At 39.1% G+C, this 17,818-nt stretch overlaps 1 protein-coding gene across 1 annotated transcript; it reads left to right on the plus strand.

Moving 5' to 3' along the window:
- Positions 1 to 153: 153 nt before the first annotated feature.
- Positions 154 to 16,280, plus strand: LOC111335634 (uncharacterized). The gene is made up of 19 exons (XM_022941615.2): positions 154 to 399; positions 1,702 to 1,948; positions 2,235 to 2,725; positions 3,069 to 3,569; positions 4,114 to 4,435; positions 5,064 to 5,234; positions 5,569 to 5,802; positions 6,148 to 6,623; positions 7,006 to 7,142; positions 7,835 to 7,970; positions 8,347 to 8,663; positions 8,985 to 9,241; positions 9,398 to 9,661; positions 10,112 to 10,361; positions 10,610 to 10,790; positions 11,216 to 11,668; positions 12,513 to 12,746; positions 13,461 to 13,649; positions 14,622 to 16,280. The coding sequence occupies exons 1-19, from the start codon at positions 361 to 363 to the stop codon at positions 14,712 to 14,714; spliced, it is 4,992 nt and encodes a 1,663-aa protein (XP_022797350.2). The 5' UTR covers positions 154 to 360; the 3' UTR covers positions 14,715 to 16,280.
- Positions 16,281 to 17,818: the final 1,538 nt, after the last annotated feature.

The raw sequence follows: 17,818 nt of genomic DNA on the forward strand, positions 1-17,818 counted from the left end.
TATAAATAGCCCATCAGTCATTAATTAATAACGCTTCTCGTGAATGTTGTCTGCAAAAAGAAGGCATGGGTTTATACCAACAATATTATGTTACTATGGTTCCTCTGTGTTCTACCACCATTAGTGGCCAACATTTGACAATGGCTTGAAGCAACGAACAAGGCCTATATCACGCGATTGTTCTTCTGTGGGCACAGATGTGAAGCATGTTGTTTGTTTGTGCCTTCGATCAGTTGCCAGTCAAGACTTGATATCTCGAATGTTATAAGGACGTCAATGATATAATTGCTGCTTAACTCGTGTATTCACTTAATTAAAATCACAGACTAAAAGGGACCTCGGCTCACTCAAGCAGTAGTAATGGGAAGTGGAACTTCAAAACCGCTCAAAAGAGGTCATGTAAGTACAACCATTTCTATTGGCGTAACCATTTGAAGAGAGAAAGAAAGTATAGTCCTTAATATAAACAGGTAGCCCTGTGCTTTAAAAAAAAGGAAGCGCACTCCTATCGATGGAAAAATAGATGGAAATACGATAAAAATAAAGTTTGGCAAACCTTTCTCGCATTTTCGGAGCACTACTAGTCAATCAGTAAATTTGCATATTGTAAGAAAGTCGATAGGACCACATGCTGAGGTGTTAAAAAAAAACAACAAGAAAAAAAAAGGAAGAAGAAGAAAAGACAGACAGCAGACTAAATCAATCGTTGAACAGGGAAATATGAAATTTCTCCATCATCTGCTTCAAGTAAAAGCAGCCTTTTTATATGAAATCGTTATAAAAATCATGATCATAACAAATGACGAAAATAAAGAATTTTGAAAAAAGCCGAGTCCGATAGCAGCAAGAGTCGCCGAGTTATACTTAACGACCAGCTCAGAGGAAGCGCTTTTCAGTTCTTTTTCTCGTCTGACGCTTACCTAACTCAATTGAAAAAAACTCGAGAAATGACGCCATTCCCCAGACTACAAAGATACCATGCAATTTTTTTCAGAAATCCAGATGCCTATAGATTTCAGTGAACAAAATCACCTCTCGAACTGACGAGTTTACCGAGTCACAATCAGTTTTGTTTAATTTTCGAGCGAGTAGGCGGTGGGAAAGTTAGCCAGCTCCTCGCCATCTAATCCCTCCTTTCCTACGATTTTAATTCTTCCCCTTGACAGAAACTAACAAGAATATGAAGCAAAAGCATTATGGATGCGCGAAACGAAGCTGAAATTTTAGAGCCCTTGTCTCTGGGTTTATTGGAGGGTCTCAGTAATTGTTAATTCTTTTCCGTTGCAGGGTGACAAAAATGTTTTTTTTTTTTTAAATTAACTTTCTTATGACCTACAGCAGTTTTAAATTATAATCTCTTGCTAACAGTTAAAATTTGTCAATTCTCACGCCTGACAGCAATTTTTTTGCCATTTTACGGCTGACATTTAACCATATCGAGACCCTCTTAGTGTACGTTTAAATGTCCTTGAGAAAAGTTTTGATGAGTGTGAGCTTGAAATTGCAGCTGTATTATAACGGTGGCCTTCTAATGCGTCTTAAACACAACTTTGCTTATCATGATGTTAAATGAGATTTATCAAATGAGAGTATTAGGTAGCGTTTTCCTTCGGCTATAAGCTTGTTTTGACTCAGTAGCGGGCACGAAGGAATGCTTTACGTCTACTTTTTTATTTTAATTTCTTTTCTCTTACAATTCAGGTTAAAAATAAACCAATATTTCACAGGATCTCCTCTCCCCACTCCTTAATCAAGTCACGGTATGATGTAGTGGTGATAGGCTCTGGCTATGGAGCATCCATCGCTGCAAGCCGCTGTGCACGAGCAGATCAGTCCGTATGCGTTCTGGAACGAGGCAAGGAGTGGTTACCAGGTGATTTCCCAGAGACTTTCAAAAAAGCATCGGAGCATGCGCAAATCAATTTTGGTGGCAAGGGAAGAAAACTAGGTATGACTCACAATCAGCCTGAGGTGTTAATGTTGTTGTTGTTTTTGTATTTCAATTTGCGAACTGTCCAGAAGAATAGCTGTAACTTAAAGGTTCGGTGTATACCCAGTTTAATGTAAAGAGTGTTCCTTTGTACATCTCCTTTGTATATTTGCGTTATTACTGATAATGTTTCACATATCCAGTGCAAAAAAAAGCTCTTACCAACAGATGCTACTTTCGTGCACGTATCCTCCATGTAAATTAAAAAAAAATTAAATAAATACTGATATCAACTTACTTCTAGGTCAGCCTTCTGATTTATATGAACTAATTATCACTGATGACCTGACAGTGGTCCAAGGGTGCGGTCTGGGTGGGGGATCTCTAGTGAATGCCAATGTGGGACTGGACGCAGAGCCTGGTGTGTTTCAGGACCCAGTATGGCCAAAAGAGCTAAGAGACGACGTGGATCAACTGCTGAGAATCGATCGGCAGCACTTTGTTGATATGATAAAACCAACGCCATATCCAGACAATTACCCACCCCTTCACAAACTTGACCGAATGAAGGATGGATTGAGCAAGTTTGATATCGAGGACCTAGATAAGGTGCTTTACAAGACTCCTCTTTACGTCACGTTCAAGGACATGCCATTGAATCACGTTGGCATCCCCCAACCTAAATGCACAGCGTGTGGGAACTGTTGTGCAGGCTGCAATGTGGGAGCTAAGAACACATTGAATTTTAATTACCTGCCTGATGCAAAGGCTCATGGAGCTGAGATATTTGTGGAGGTAATTAAAAGTTCATAAAAGGATATCAATAAATTCATCATTGTCATTTAAACAAGATGATATCTCGCCTTTACTTACCTTGTGTAGATGCTTGTAACTAATGAGAATGATTTACAGAAAATTTTTTTTTTATCTTGTGTCTATAGTATCTTAGCTTGTTGGTCCCATGATTTGTATGTCGTGAAGAATATTGTTTGAAATCAAATATATTCTTTACACTCCAGATATTCTGAAGTAAATAGAAAAGGTGTGAATAAAAATAGGAGACATAAGGGTAAGGCATAAATATTTGGGTATTGCGTTCTCTCAAATTAAGTTCATACATTTCATCTTTCGTTTGCAGGTAGAGGTGGTATCTATTCTTAAGTCCCATAATTCCACGGATTGGATTGTCAGTTACAAGAGGCAGGTTCCTGGAAGTTTCGATCTCAACGAACAGTTTGTTCGTGCAACCTACGTAATTCTCGGTGCTGGAGCTTTAGGTTCGACCAAGATTCTTCAGCGCTCAAAGGAACGTGGTCTAGACGTGTCTGATGAAATTGGGAAACGGTTCTCTACTAATGGAGACGCGGTCGGATTCAGTTATAACGGAGACAGAGAGGCAAATTCCCTTGGGGTTGAGACTCGCCAAATGGCGTCGGTCCAACCCCCGGGGCCGACCATTGTCTCAGCAATGGACTTCCGAAAAGTAAATAACGATAATTTTGAAAAGAACATTATCATCGAGGACGGCACACCGGCGTCAAGTCTTTCTGAGTTGTATGCATTTGGTGTTAGCTTTGCCGCAAAGGTGACAGGAGAAGATAAGTTCCCTTCAAATGAATGGCTCGAGAAAGCATTTCAGGTAATGGATATATACGTAGGAACCAGCAGTCAATAAGTACAACATTCACTGAACTTGTAATTATTTCGTATGACCCATGAGAGCCGCTAAAAAATTCCAAAGCCCATGTCGAATGAAAGAGAGGTAGAATTATTGAGGCTCTCAAAAAGAGACGATGTTCCAAAAATCTGGATCCGATGGACATTATACTGATGAGTTCTCTATTCCATAGTTTCTTCATGGGTGTGCAGTCGTTAAATCTTGAATCTCTGCTATTCTAATCAGTCGTTTTCAGCGGTATTCCCGGAGCTACGCCAAAAGGAACCTCGCCAATAGCCGCTATAGCAATGACGGTGAATGATTGAGTGCGTAATTGACGGTATGACATGTAGATGACAAACAAAAACCATTGGAATGTTATCATCATGGAATAGAAATCATAGTGCCCTGGATAAAAAGATATTTCTCTTTGTTTAAATCGCGAGCAAATTTTTTAAAAGATATCGCCTAGATCTTTTAAACATGGGACTACTGCAAGCAATCAATTTTTGTCATTATTCGTCAGGAACTTCAGGGTAAAGGAATCAACAACACCCTTTCTCTTCTCTGCATGAGTCACGACAGTGCATCTGGAGTAATTTCTTTCGACAATAAAATCGACGACATTAATATAACATGGGACAGAGTTGGCTATGAGAGCAACTTCAAGACGATTGACCAAACATTGCAAAAAATAGTGCATGGTCTTGGTGGGACGTATGTGAGGAATCCAGTTTGGTCAGAAACATTGGGAAAAAGTGTCGTCTCGGTACATCCATTAGGTGGCTGTCCTATGGGTGACTCTGGCAGAACAGGTGTTGTGAATCATGCCGGGCAAGTGTTTGACGGTACGTCTGTCTCTATCAGTTTTCGGTCATTTCGATACAAAGCCGTTTCGATAAAAACTGGAGTCGATTCGAGTTATGAATGAATTAAAGGGGGTCAGTTTCTAAAGAAACTGTGGTGGAGCGTCGGTAGGAGTAACGAAGTAATTGTGGTTTTATATCAACTAAGTTGATAAAATAAATTGGTCAGTGCGACTGACGAAGAGCTAACGCTCGAAATGTCAGCTTTGAAACTCTTTAACGGTGGCCAAGTTACTTTATCCACTCATTTGTTAAAACCAAAACTAACTTGACTCGATACATCATCGAAAGTCGATACGCTTCACCTAGAAAGTCGTTCGACACAACTTCAGTTATTTCGTTACAAACTAGTGTAGGAGTAATTGGATGTTTGGATGTGTGGAGAATAAAGCAAAATTATGATAATTATTTCGTTACTCCCACCGACGCAGCCCCAAACAGTTTCTTTCGAAACTATCAGCCTTTATTCATATGATAATTATGGTTTTGACGAGGATTGTCGTATTCCTTCCATTATTATACTGTGGGACAAAGATGGATTGTTTGTGTCGCGTATTACATTTATTTTGTTCACGACTTTCACAGAGAAGGTAAATCTATTTCTTTACAGGTAACACGGATGAGTTGTTGGAAGGACTCTATGTCGTCGATGGATCCATAATTCCTCGATCGGTAGGCGTTAATCCTACACTTACCATTTCATGCCTCGCCGAACGCTGTATGCGACTTTTGGTGGAAAAAGAAGAATGGAAAATAGACTACGACTCCTTCAAGCCTCTCGGTGAGATATCTAGTTGCGTTCTAGCCTACTCGTAAAAACATATATATGAGTAACAGAAGAAGTGATTGAGCAGAAGTAGTGAGCATGACCAGCTAGGTGTACCAATAGTTTTAACCCCAACGACAAAAATGTTAGCAGTGAGCATTAACGTTAGTGAATCAAAGCTAAAAACTGTAGAAGTATAGTGCAGCCACGTACTGTTTACGATTAACAGCAACTTTAACGGTTCCGTGGCTGCAGTGCTTTCAAATGTCCATCAAAATATCAGAAAAAAAAATGTTTTAAGGCATAATGGCTAGTTCCTTTTATGGTGAGGTCAATATCTTGCTTTCAGGGCGCTTTGCCTCCGATAAAGGAAAGCCTGGTATTCGTTTTACTGAAAAAATGGTGGGGACGTTTAGGCTCGCACAGAAAAACAAGACGGAAGGGGTACATTGTGAGTTCACCGTGACTGTGCAGAGTAGCGACGTGGAGCACATGCTTAAATATGACCCCGTTCACTCCGCCAAAATGACTGGAACTCTGACCTGCGCACTGCTGTCAAACACGCCCATGACAATCAATGAAGGTATTGCTACACCTCAAGAAAACATTATTAAAATGAAAAGTCTGTTTTGTTGATGAAATAGTAAATAAAAAATAAATGAGAAAACAAACAGAATAAATGGGTAGACAAGTGAATTAATGATTAAAGAAATGACTAACTGCATGAGAAAACGAATCAATGACAGAAAGCGGGATAAATAAATGTGTGGATTAACGAATGAACGAAGGCCACAGGCCGATGTGGCCAGTTGAGCCCTTAATTAAAGAGTCCGTCACATTTATTTAGATTTTTTGGTCTGTTTACGAGGTTATCATGCAAAGTTCAAGCAATATACACCAACTCTAAGTATCATTCATATTCTTGCAGGCCATTTTCAACTTTTGAATCAGAGTACCGAACACATCGACACAAAAGAGCTTTTGTACAAAATGATCCTCACAGGATTTCGAGGCAAAATATTTTCCTTTCATGGGATCAAGTACGTGAAGAGCGACTCATTTGGTGAAACAGGACTTAAGGATACCACCGTTTTGTTCGTGACAGTTTACCAGGGAAAAGCTTTCTCCGGGAAACCAGTAGGATACGGGAAGCTTTTTGTTACATTGCCCAATTTCCTGAGACAGCTGTCCAATATCGAGATTACAAATACCACCAGCAGGTATGAACGGCTGAAGTGGACTGCAAATCTGTACGCCTTCTTTCTTGGAGGTCTTTGGGAAATTTATAGCCCTGTTACGGCAAAGAAACGCCATTTTGATCTTCATGCTCCTCCAAGATTGAAAAGGCCTTTACGACTGAATGGGAAACTGCCGGAGGTTTTCAAGTGCATCACCAAAGATAAAGTAAGGACCAGCTTAACTCCAATTTAATAATGTAACATTCTCTCAAAGCAAGTATTAAACATATTTCGATTCAAGTTTCATTAATTCCACATAAAGTTGCATTTTTTCGCTTTTGTTTTTGATATGTTCTTGTTTGTTTTTCTTTGTTTTTGTTTCCTTCCCAACTGTCGTTCACGAAAATGATACGGTAGTGGACTTTTGGCCTACATACTTCTTTTTGCAATGACTCCCTGACTGCTTGAGTTTTCAGAAGGTGGGGAGATGCGGTTTCGCAGAAAAGAAGAAGATCGTGCTCAGTCAGATCCACATTATTGTTCTTTATCATTACGTCTCAGATTTTTGTTTTCCTTTGTTTCACCCGTTTAATTTGATTTTTTCTCAGTATGAACTACGCTTGACTCGATTCCAAGGAGGAAAAAAGGGACCAGTGGTTCTGTTCCACGGAGTGGGAATGAACAGCGGAATTTTCCGCCTGGATACAATTGAAACAAATTTCGTGGAATTTCTTGTGGCGCACAGGTACTATGTTTTAGCAAAAGTACTATTATATTTTATACATAGTGACTATTTTGTTGCTTCTCTTTTTTCTCTTTCCTCCTTAAAAGTCAGGCTTATCGGATAATAATTAATACTTAATTGTTTTTACATACCGCAAATCCTCTAACAAGCCCCCCCCTCTAATAAGGCCCCCCTCTCTAAAGGAAGAAATTTATAACCCCCTTCTATTAAGTTCCCCCCATTCCCCCCCCTCAAAAAATAGAAATTCAAAATAACGCTCCATGTCAGTAAGTACGATAAATTCATTCAAATACTGTAATTTAAGTTTGTCATTTAAAATTGATTATGGTGATTGATTGATTGATGTTCAGTCATGTTGGCACCAATAGAATACGGTATAGATAAACTACAGAGCGATGCTAAAGATATAACGTGACTAAACAAGGTCCATTGAGAGAGATCATAAAAATTGAGTTCTTTATTGAGTTCTAAATTAATAAGCCCCCTCTAGTAAGCCCCCTCTAGTAAGCTCCCTCTAGTAAGCCCCCTCTAGTAAGCCCCCTCTAGTAAGCTACCCCCTAAAGTACCTGAATAAATAAGCCCCTCCCGGGGGGGGCTTATTAGAGGATTTACGGTAGGTGAATATGTCAGGCAATCAACTTGAAGTGTATTAAGCCAAAAGACTTAAACACCCTTACTTAATGTCTTACTAGGTATGATGTTTGGCTTGTTGACTGGCGGACGTCCTGTGATCTGGAATGGACAGTTTACGAGGATTACACTTTAGATGACTGCGCTGCATACGATTTCCCAGCCGCTATTGATAAAGTTCTCGAAATCACCAAGCAGGTATTCTGATGAAAAAAATTGATCAGAAACAAACAATCAAAATTAATTTAAGAATTAAGAAAACAAACACAAGAAAAAAAAAGAATGAAAATAGAAATATGATTTAACTGTTAAGTAAAAAGAATTCAGGAAGTTTTTTCTTAGAAAGAAGACCAGTTTTTGCTTCTAAGTCTTTATGAACCACGTTAACCAGACGCTCGCGGAAAACTGACGGAGAAAAAATTGTGAACAGAAATAGATCGAAGAGCTCTCCAATTTGGCATATTTGAAGATTAAAAGCACTTGAAATTCACCTACTTAACTTGTAGCTGACTGATAAAAGCCGCCAAAAGTGTTATCCACTAGTCTGTTACGTGCTAATGTATGTTATTTACAGACAACAGTTCAAGTCGTAGCTCACTGTGGCGGATCGCTGGTGTGTTTTGCCTCCCTCCTGACTGGGGCTCTGGAGGGGAAAATCAGAAGCTTGATCAGTAGTCAGGTGGCTGCAAACCCAATTCCAACCCAAGCCAATAAACTGAAGGCCGGAATTTACATCCCGGGCACAATAGAAGCTCTTGGTGTGGATGGAATCACAGTGGATACTGACGATTTCGTGTCCTTGAGTGAAAGACTCTTTAACAAGTTCACGGAAGGTGTCAATAAAGCATTGCTCCCATACGACGAGTTGTGTGATAATCCTGTGTGTCACAGGTGAGGGAGAGAGATTGATGCTTGGATTCGTTCATGTCCCGACTGAACTGAAAGACAAAAACGTAGCAACAGTAAGACAGAAAGAACTAGAAAAAAGACAATAACAACAGCAACGCCAAAGAACAAAGATAAAATCATCTTAAAGAGCAACAACCACTATCTAAGTAGCGACTATATAATTATTTTTTCCTTTTCTAGCCATGTCTTCTTCAATATACCGGCTGTGTTCGTGAAACTGCTTAAATGCAACTTTTTTCGGAATTGGTTTGTTCCAACTAGTTTGATTCTAAAATCAGTAATCACCATCTTTATATTCCGCAGGGCCACGTTTATCTATGGTCTTCAGTGGGAACACGAAAATTTGAATCCCCTCACGCACGACTATTTGCATGAGTTGTTTGGTCATTTGACCACAAAGGTAGCCAAGCAGCTCACCCTAACGATGAGGCAGCAAAAGTTGGTATCTGCGACAGGTGAAGACATCTATTTACCAGATCTGGAAAAAAAAGATCGCGCTCGTTCGAAAACTTACAACCAGCATATACAGAGGCTCAACATACCCGTATGCTTTATTGTTGGTAAGTTTTTTTCGTTGTGTGTTAGCCAGCTGCTGCTTTTGTTGCTTTTAACGGTAGCACTAGCCTGAGAAAAGAGAGTGGTGCAGTTTTGATGGGAGCAATCGAGACAAAGTCCTTGCTGTAATGCATTTGTTGTTTTAACTTTAATTCCTACAGGAGAGAAAAACAGTTGTTATCTGCCTGAAAGCACCCACAGAACATTCAACCTTGTTAAAGAGGCCCACCCCGCACAAGAATATACTTGGATCCAGATCCCCGGCTATGGCCATCTGGATTGCATTATTGGCAAGGCTGCAGTCCACGATGTTTACCCTTCCATACTCAAGGCTCTAGATACGCATGCTCAGGATAACACACCTCTTGATGAGATTGCATTTGATGGAGTTAAAAAAGCAGTGTCTTCTTTAAAGTCTAAAGTTTGTAAGTTTTAGATTAGAGTAACTCCTTGAATGCATGGGTTCAAAATAAATTAAAAACCATTACTATTAATACGAAATAAAACACAACAAAGAAGTAGAAAAGGAAAATCAAAAAGGACATAACAGATGAAACCTGGGATAGGCAATAAAAAAAAAGATAAATGTACAAACTAAGAGAAGAATTGGTAAAATATGAGTAAAAAGTAACGTTTCATAGTAACATGATATGCCTTTGGGGGCTAAGTGACATTTTATTCTCAGCTATTGGTAAAAATAATAAACCTTTGCTCTTGAAAGCTTACGTAGTAACCTAAGGTGTGAAGTGAAATGATCCTTATATTCGTCAAGATGTACTGGAAATGCATTTTGGAGATGAGATCTGCTAGGGAAGTCATCTCTGTAGGAGATTTCTTAAAATTGCAATATACCTATTCAACATTTCACCATCAAGGTCAAACTGACGGCCCAAAGGCTGATCCAATGATAATCCCCACCCTACCAGCAGAAATGGAGGAGTGTTACTTAAATGATGATGCATCGGACGACGAGGAACTCCCTTATCCTGCTGCAGCCAGTGACGTGATGAATCCAGTTGAGGTGAAAAGTATCTGGGACTCGATGGATCAAATAACACCTTTACAATCTTTGCAGATGTGGCCTTCCAAGTCGACCAGAAAGAGTCGGGTAAAGAATGAGCCGAGGTAATTATGTATATGGTGACTCACAAATTATTGCCAAAGAGTGGGAAGGAGCAATGCATTTTTATTCCCAACAAACTTTCGTAACAGGAAAATAATAACTTTTTAACAAAAGTAATGATTTTTTCTTTGTCTCGCCTAGCCCAGCCCCAGGTTCTATTTCATCTCCATAATATAATAAAACTTACATTACATCTCATAAACAAAAACCTCTTTTAATCTTTATCTAAATATTCCTTATTTAATTTCAGCTATCATCCACCAAAGGGAACAGACATTGAAAAGGTGGAGGTTCGAGAGATGCAAAACCCAAGCGATCCAGCGAAGAACATAATCGTATCAATGAGTGATCTACATCTTGATAGTTACTGGAGTAAGAACATGCACGAAAGACTCAGCACTTTTCTTAAAAAGTTGGGCAGTGTGGCTGAGGTAATGACAGAATAGAGTATTATCTGTCTGAAAATCTGGCATTTTTAAATTCTGTCTTTGAATCTGTTTCTTCATCTTTTGCATGGTGAAATAGTCTGAATTTGCCAGTTTTATGATTAAAATTACCGTTAATAATAATTACGACGAGAATAGTTGAGAGAAAATCATGGACAATTCAAAATCCAGTTTCAAGGCCGTGATTAGGATATCTTGTGAGCTGAATACCAAAGGCGCATTCTTATCCTCATTCAGGGGAATCTTATAGCACCATCCGCGACCAAAAGTCATTAATTCACGATCTCTATTTTTGTAAATAACTGAAACACTAAAACAATTAAATTGTGACTGTAGGTTAGGTGCGGGATAAGTAAAGTGCACCATATTGTTGTCGTTGTCTATGTATGCAAATTTACTCTCTATCGCAGGTTTCAATTCATACCTTAATCCTTCTCGGTGACGTTATTGAGATGTGGCTGGACCCAATAACTCTTACACCGCCAACACTCCAGGAGAAAATCGCAAATTGGAAAAAGAACGAAACTTGCAGCCTTTTCTTCAGCATCGTGCGGAAAATGGCTGAGGAAGATGGCGTCAAGGTTTTCTACGTTAGAGGCAATCATGACCATGAGATTACTGCTGGCGCAGTGGAAGAGCTGATGGGAAACAAGGTTGAATTTATCGAAGGAACGCTCATCTACGTAATCAATAGTGATGATGGGCAGCAATATAGGATACGATTCGCTCACGGTCATGACTGGGACCTTTTTAACACTTATGCCTTAACTGAACCGAATGATCCTCTTGGAGGAAGACCCGTCGGATATTATGTCTCGAGGGCAGTGGCTACTGCAAAAACAGTTATGACTGAGACTGAAGAGGTAAGTATATTTGTAGCACTCGCTATATATTTTCCTTTTGGTGAAGAAGGCGCATATTAATACTTGAATATATATTGTTGGGAAGTTATTGAAGCAGGTTGGAAATGGAAATTATAAGCCAAATATCCTATAGTTATTTTGCATAGTCAATAAGAGAGAGAGACTTTTATTTCAAGAGGGTAGCACGTGACAGTAGTTAAACTGATAATCCTGTGGCCCTCTATTAACTCACCCATCCCACCGCAGGGGAGGACAACCATTACACAGTAATCTCGTGTGTGGGAAATTAACGTCTCCTACCCCAACCCTGCAGGAGACGGGACCTCCATTTATTCGTCCCTATCCGAGAAGACTAGAATATCTAACCATTTCTTGATGTCATAGAAAGGTAGCAAATTCTTCTCAATCATTTTAAGACCCTGACTGTTGGTCCGGCCGGGGCTCGAACCCTCGACCTCCCGCACAACAGTCCAGCGCTCTATCCATTGAGCTAACCGGGAGGCGGTTAGCTCAATAAGTGACATCGTAATCGTTACCTACTATTTGATGATAGCATGCCAAGCCAATTCAAGTCACTCGTATTCATGTACGTACACTTTGATATATCCTGTCATTTTCCTCGCTCAGGGGCCAATTTCGGCCTTGTAGGCGATACATTTAGGACTTGTGGGAGAGTAAATTGTACATGTATCAGCAATCATCGTTCTTTTTTTTTTTTTCATTATTACTATTCTATGATAATTACACAAATATCACAAATACAGTATCCAAAGGTATTGTTTCTCGGTTTAAGTTCTGGCTGACTTTCATCAATACAAATTCTTGTTATCACGCTGATCAACAGGTTCTCAGGGATGTGACAAAAGCGCTGATGCAAATGGTAGATGGACGATTGGGGTCGGCTGTTGTTCAGATGCTGGCGAAAGGTCCTTTGCAAAAGCGATTCACCGAGACGATGATTGAGCGGGGCGTGGGTCGAGACGTCAACAAGAATGAATGTATTCTTTTACAAGAGGGAAAATGGATAAAGATGGAAAACGTTCTGAAATACCGGTATTTTAAACGAGCAATTGACAAGGTTCGTGCAGAGTCCAACTCATGGGGGGATGACTGATGAGGAGTGAAAAAGATCGTCTTATGAATCGAAACCTTAAAGCGGTAAAGCGCCCCAAAGTTATAACTACTCGATTCTGCAAAGCTGCAGCTTTTCAAATTATTATTTGAATAGTTCATTTATACACGAATTTGTTTTCTTTTTCAAGTTAACCACGACAGTCTTATTTAATTATTATTTCTATTTACCAATTTGTTTATATTTTTTTTAAAATAATTTCTCGGGTGTTATAGAGATGCGCGCACACTCATTGGTCGAGACTTAGTGAACATTGTTGAATAATCCCTTTGACTCTGTCTTGCGATTATTTAACAATTATTCCACGAGCGCGCGTTGGATATGAGATGATAGATAGCCAACGAGGCGCAGAGTTGGCTATAATCATCTCATATCCAACAAGTGCGAATGGAATAATTGTTTTATTAAAAAAACGCCCCCAAGATATTAAACAAATCTTCTCGACTTTATTTTGTAAGAAGAAACCGGATGTTACAATATACAGATATTAGATTATGGTATATTAGCTAATATACCATAATGGCTAAGCCAATAAAAATTCTTGAATTGCATTATTTAATGATAAAGTTTTTAATAATCAACGATATTCACTGCGCCTTTGACGAATAATTGTTAAATATTTAGTTAGGAGACTAATCATTTTCTTTTTACTCTCATCAGTTTGGCTCTAGTTACACATTCAGCCTCTTGAAGGGAGCTGTTGGAAACTATGACGACTTCTTGAGTCAATGTGGTGAGGATGTCGTTGTTTTTGGACATACCCATATATGGCGAGGCCACAGCATCAAGAGCAGAATCGGGAAATCAATTTACGTCAACACAGGATCATGGATAGACCATGCACATGAGGTGGATATGAAAACAACATCTAAATTTGATAAATAGCGGAGTATCTTGTAACCCACCAATACATGCGCCAAAATTGCGATTGGAATTGCGAAATGGTGAAGGAAGTGAAAACTAGTTTGACAGCCTCACCTATTTAAATTTTAATATCCATCTCTTTCGAGGATCCAGGTCTAGATACAAAAATCCCGAAAAATAGCCTTAAAAATATATCTGGAAATTCTCCACAAATGTCGATAATTCTCATTTTTATCACTAAAAAAATTGAAATTGATACTAAAAATTCGGAGTTATCTAAAAAATTGTTTTCAAACTGATTCAGGATGATCATTTATTTGTTATCCAATGTAAGTGGTTCATCAGCCCCGTCTTCTTACATATATATTTCTCTTTCAAACAAACAATAACGACAGTAAACAGTTTGCACTGAGGCCTTACAGTGATGCTTATAAGGCGTGCTTGGAACACAGCCTATGGCCTAAACCACTGACTGGCAGTATTTGTATGGAAGTAGCCCGCTCAAAACCACGTTAATTTGTTTGAATGCCATCGACTGTATAGAGGTATTGCAGAGCAGCCATGTTGGATGGCAGGAACAATAGATTATTTTACCCATGGGGAAAATTTTCATTCTTATGCAAAATATTTTCATTGTTCCTGCCATCCAACATTGCTGCGGTGCAAAACCTCTATTTCTTTTAAAAACTATCGTCTAAAAATCCTTGAATGTTGCAAAGATCCTCAAAATTTCTAAAAATTCTGTTTACCTCTAAAAATACCTAAAAATCCTGATTTTTTTGACTAGCCCTAAAGGCACCTCACTTAAGGTTTTTTTTTTGCTTTCTTGTCGCTACACAAATGGCATCTATACCAGTTGAGGAAGAGCCTCCCGTCAAAGTGATACGCATGTACTCATATATATATACTTGTTCTAATACCTCTTAATCCTTCTCTTAATTACTTCTTTCTTTTCAGTTTTCATACGCAAGAATAACACCTCCACGAAAATCTGTCCCTGGATGCGTTCAAGTCAGAAGAGATTTGCTGGACCCTGACGGCATCGTGTAGTTATTAGGGAACTTAAGCAGTCACGAGGGCAACGCCACGGAAGACGTAGATTAAAAAAAATGAGTTTCTACTTTTAGTTAGAATTTCAAAAATGGCTGCATGTGTTTACCGTCTCATGGGGCGCCAGATCTCGAACTCAACATAACGCATAAAAGTAGCGTTAAGTTCCAAATGTAAATTAAAATAATTTGCCGCCGCGGTTTCGGTTCGCAGACGACGCAAATTTTGGTGATTTCACGTTGTTGTTTTGCAAAGGACGGGTAAGAAATGTACAAAGTTTTAAAACGCACGTGCTGGGCTATTGTTCTGCCAATTAGATCTATTGTTTTTCCACGTTCGCGTTGCCGTCGCCGTCGTGGTTTGCTTAAATTCCCTACTAACTTATGATCAGGTCATGATGGCAGGATTATGGACATAAATGAAACTGCGCTTTGGAAAATTAGTGCTTTTTGATGCAGAGCAGTGGAAGTGGGCCGTGTTTCCTTCAGCAATGCAGTTTAGCATTTAGAAAAAAATATAAGTAATAGTTACTGTAGTAGTTATGTTTTAGGAATAAGACGGCTATTGATAAGTGATATACCGTTCGATTTTTCTCAAGCTGAGGGGGTTGGGATATTTTCATTTTTCTATTTTTTCTTAGGTACAGATAAACCTGAACAGTCACACATACTCTATCTGTTGTAGGCCTTGTATAAGTTTGATCCCCTTTTTGTTCGGAATCCTTCCTTTAATCCTTTTAAGACCTTGATGTGACCACTTCATCAGTTAGGATAAACCTATCTAAAACATGAGGTTCTGGACTCTAGGTCAAGTTATACCTCAGTCATAAGATTTGTGGGTTAGTCTCAAAAGTAAATTTTATCTACAGGATTAAAGTAAGAGAGAGAAGACAAAAAATGAGCATCGTGGTTTTTAAGTACATTATGGTTATTTCTAAAATTTCATGTTAAAAAGAAGGAAACCGGAGAGTTCGCGAAAAGAATATGCTAAAGGGTGAGCCTGTATATAGGTGACAGTTATGTATTAACTAATAGCATTGAAGCAAGCTGGTGAACAGTCCGTGACGCTGTAAATAAGGGACGATTTTATTGGTATAACGGTTAGTATTTTACTTGCATGGAATTACTTTGACTCGTTATTAATTTCTCGAATCTTAGGAAGTCCCTAATTTGCAAAAAATTAGAAAAGGAGCGTGGGTGTTTGGATAGCTATGGAGTTTGCTTGCGCCCTCTCGCTTCAGTTATTTTGAATTCTAACTGGCACCCAAAGGAAGCTTGGAAATATTTAAATAAAAAGAAGAGGCATGACAAAAATAGAAAGCGATCAGCGTTGAAAGACACGCATCTGTTAATTTTTTTCCAAACTACTGTAACAATGGAAATAATGATGATAAATAGACGTTACTCGGTGCTCGTTCACTGACGAGCTTCATTTATACAGCGGCAGAATTTTCAAATACAAAGTAACGAAAGTTTGCGGTCGCAAATATCGATTACTGCCGATCCTGCACGGCATTTATGAATTTGCATGTATTGACAGCCACTTAAAATAAGCTTTTGAAACGAAGTTATTGCTTTTGGATACTTACTTCTTAATTTCAAATTGTTCTGTCTCATGTTTGGCTTATTTATCTCTGCTGAAGTGGTTCTTTGAGCGTTCTAAACGAGCTGACAGGGACGGGAAAAACATTCTTTGGTTTCTATGGTTTTCATGTATTGTTCTACCGCCCGAATGGTTATAGCACCCCACGCTTTATCATTGATTTAGAAAAACAACAAGGCAAACATCACACAAACCAACTCAACTTAAGTACACCAAACAACAAAGTCTGTATTACTCATACACTCTTAGCTAAACACTCCTAGGCTACCGTATTTGAAACGGCTGTTAGGTGCCGTTGGTGCTTACACGTGTAGATCAGAAAGATTTATTGTTAAATTTATATAACTTTGAATGACACAATTATCAAGTGGTCGGAATATTTAGCTTAAGCAGCCATGGGAAGTACATGTTCGAGGGGGCAACGTCAGGTAGGTAAATTAACCGTTATTTTCGATAACCTCGAGGAAAACGAATCGCGTCCATTAACTGAATGAAAAACAAAGGGAAAATAGATAATAGGGTAAATAGTCTTTTGCAATGGAAACCGTGCAATCTACATAACATTCTTTTCAATCCCCCACGGTCCACGTAAAAATAAAGTCCTCTGCGCTCGGCCTGTTAAATCTTCTTGGAGCATGCACGGCCTGTTGCTTAGAAACAAATTAGTTCCCGGTAGTACTCGGCTGATTGTGGGCTCACACTTGGTCTTGCTACATAGCTAAATAGGATGCGTGCGCATAAAAGCGTGTTTAAAACGGGTTCTGACCGGTTTTGCAAGTCAGATTATCCACAAACTTGGATAATTCCCAGGCGCATGCTCGAAGAAGATTTAACAGGCCGAGCGCAGAGGACTTTATTTTTACGTGGACCGTAGGGGAAGTTAACAAATAAACGCCTCTGCCAGCAGGTTACATCGAATGAGTCCATCGCAGGTTATTTTGGAAAATTTTGAATATCCAGAACTCGGATTATTGAAAGTTCAATGAATATACCACTGAAAGGGTATTTGGCTTTGCAAAGAGAAAAGTCATAATCCAACAACAAGAGTCTTCTAAAAAGATTGGCCTTGATATCGATAGCGTCTTTGCGTTTCCAAAAGCTGGGACCTGTTGTCCAGTTAGTCTGGAAAACTGATCCGAAAGAGTTTTTAGGTCTTATCGACATAACGTATTCTCTGGACCGTAACTATAAAAGTGTAACCAGAGTATAATGGAACGTCAAGTGTCAGACAACAACAACATCAACTACAGCACCTGTAGCAGGAGCAGCAACAGCGGCGAGCGAGACTTTTCCGAACATTTAGCGTTCTTATTTTACGCTTTTTGTGGAATTTTTGTCTTTCTATCATAGCTGCATGTACCTCGAGCTATTCAGTGCAACAAATTTTACACCCCAATTGATCGAGCTACTCATGTGAACCTTGTCAATCTCAAGAATTTTCTAGAAGCAGCTGCTTTACACACGTGTCATTAATTTAGCGTATTATAAAGTAGAATCAGAAC

The sequence above is a fragment of the Stylophora pistillata genome, chromosome 7 (genome assembly GCF_964205215.1).
Source record: "Stylophora pistillata chromosome 7, jaStyPist1.2, whole genome shotgun sequence".
Lineage (NCBI taxonomy): Eukaryota > Metazoa > Cnidaria > Anthozoa > Scleractinia > Pocilloporidae > Stylophora > Stylophora pistillata.

Coding starts and splice junctions, on each gene's coding strand:
- LOC111335634 (XM_022941615.2), top strand. CDS start 361: ATGGGAAGTGGAACTTCAAAACCGCTCAAAAGAGGTCAT. Junction 400..1,701: donor AACCGCTCAAAAGAGGTCAT/GTAAGTACAACC, acceptor CTTACAATTCAG/GTTAAAAATAAACCAATATT. Junction 2,726..3,068: donor GAGCTGAGATATTTGTGGAG/GTAATTAAAAGT, acceptor TTTCGTTTGCAG/GTAGAGGTGGTATCTATTCT.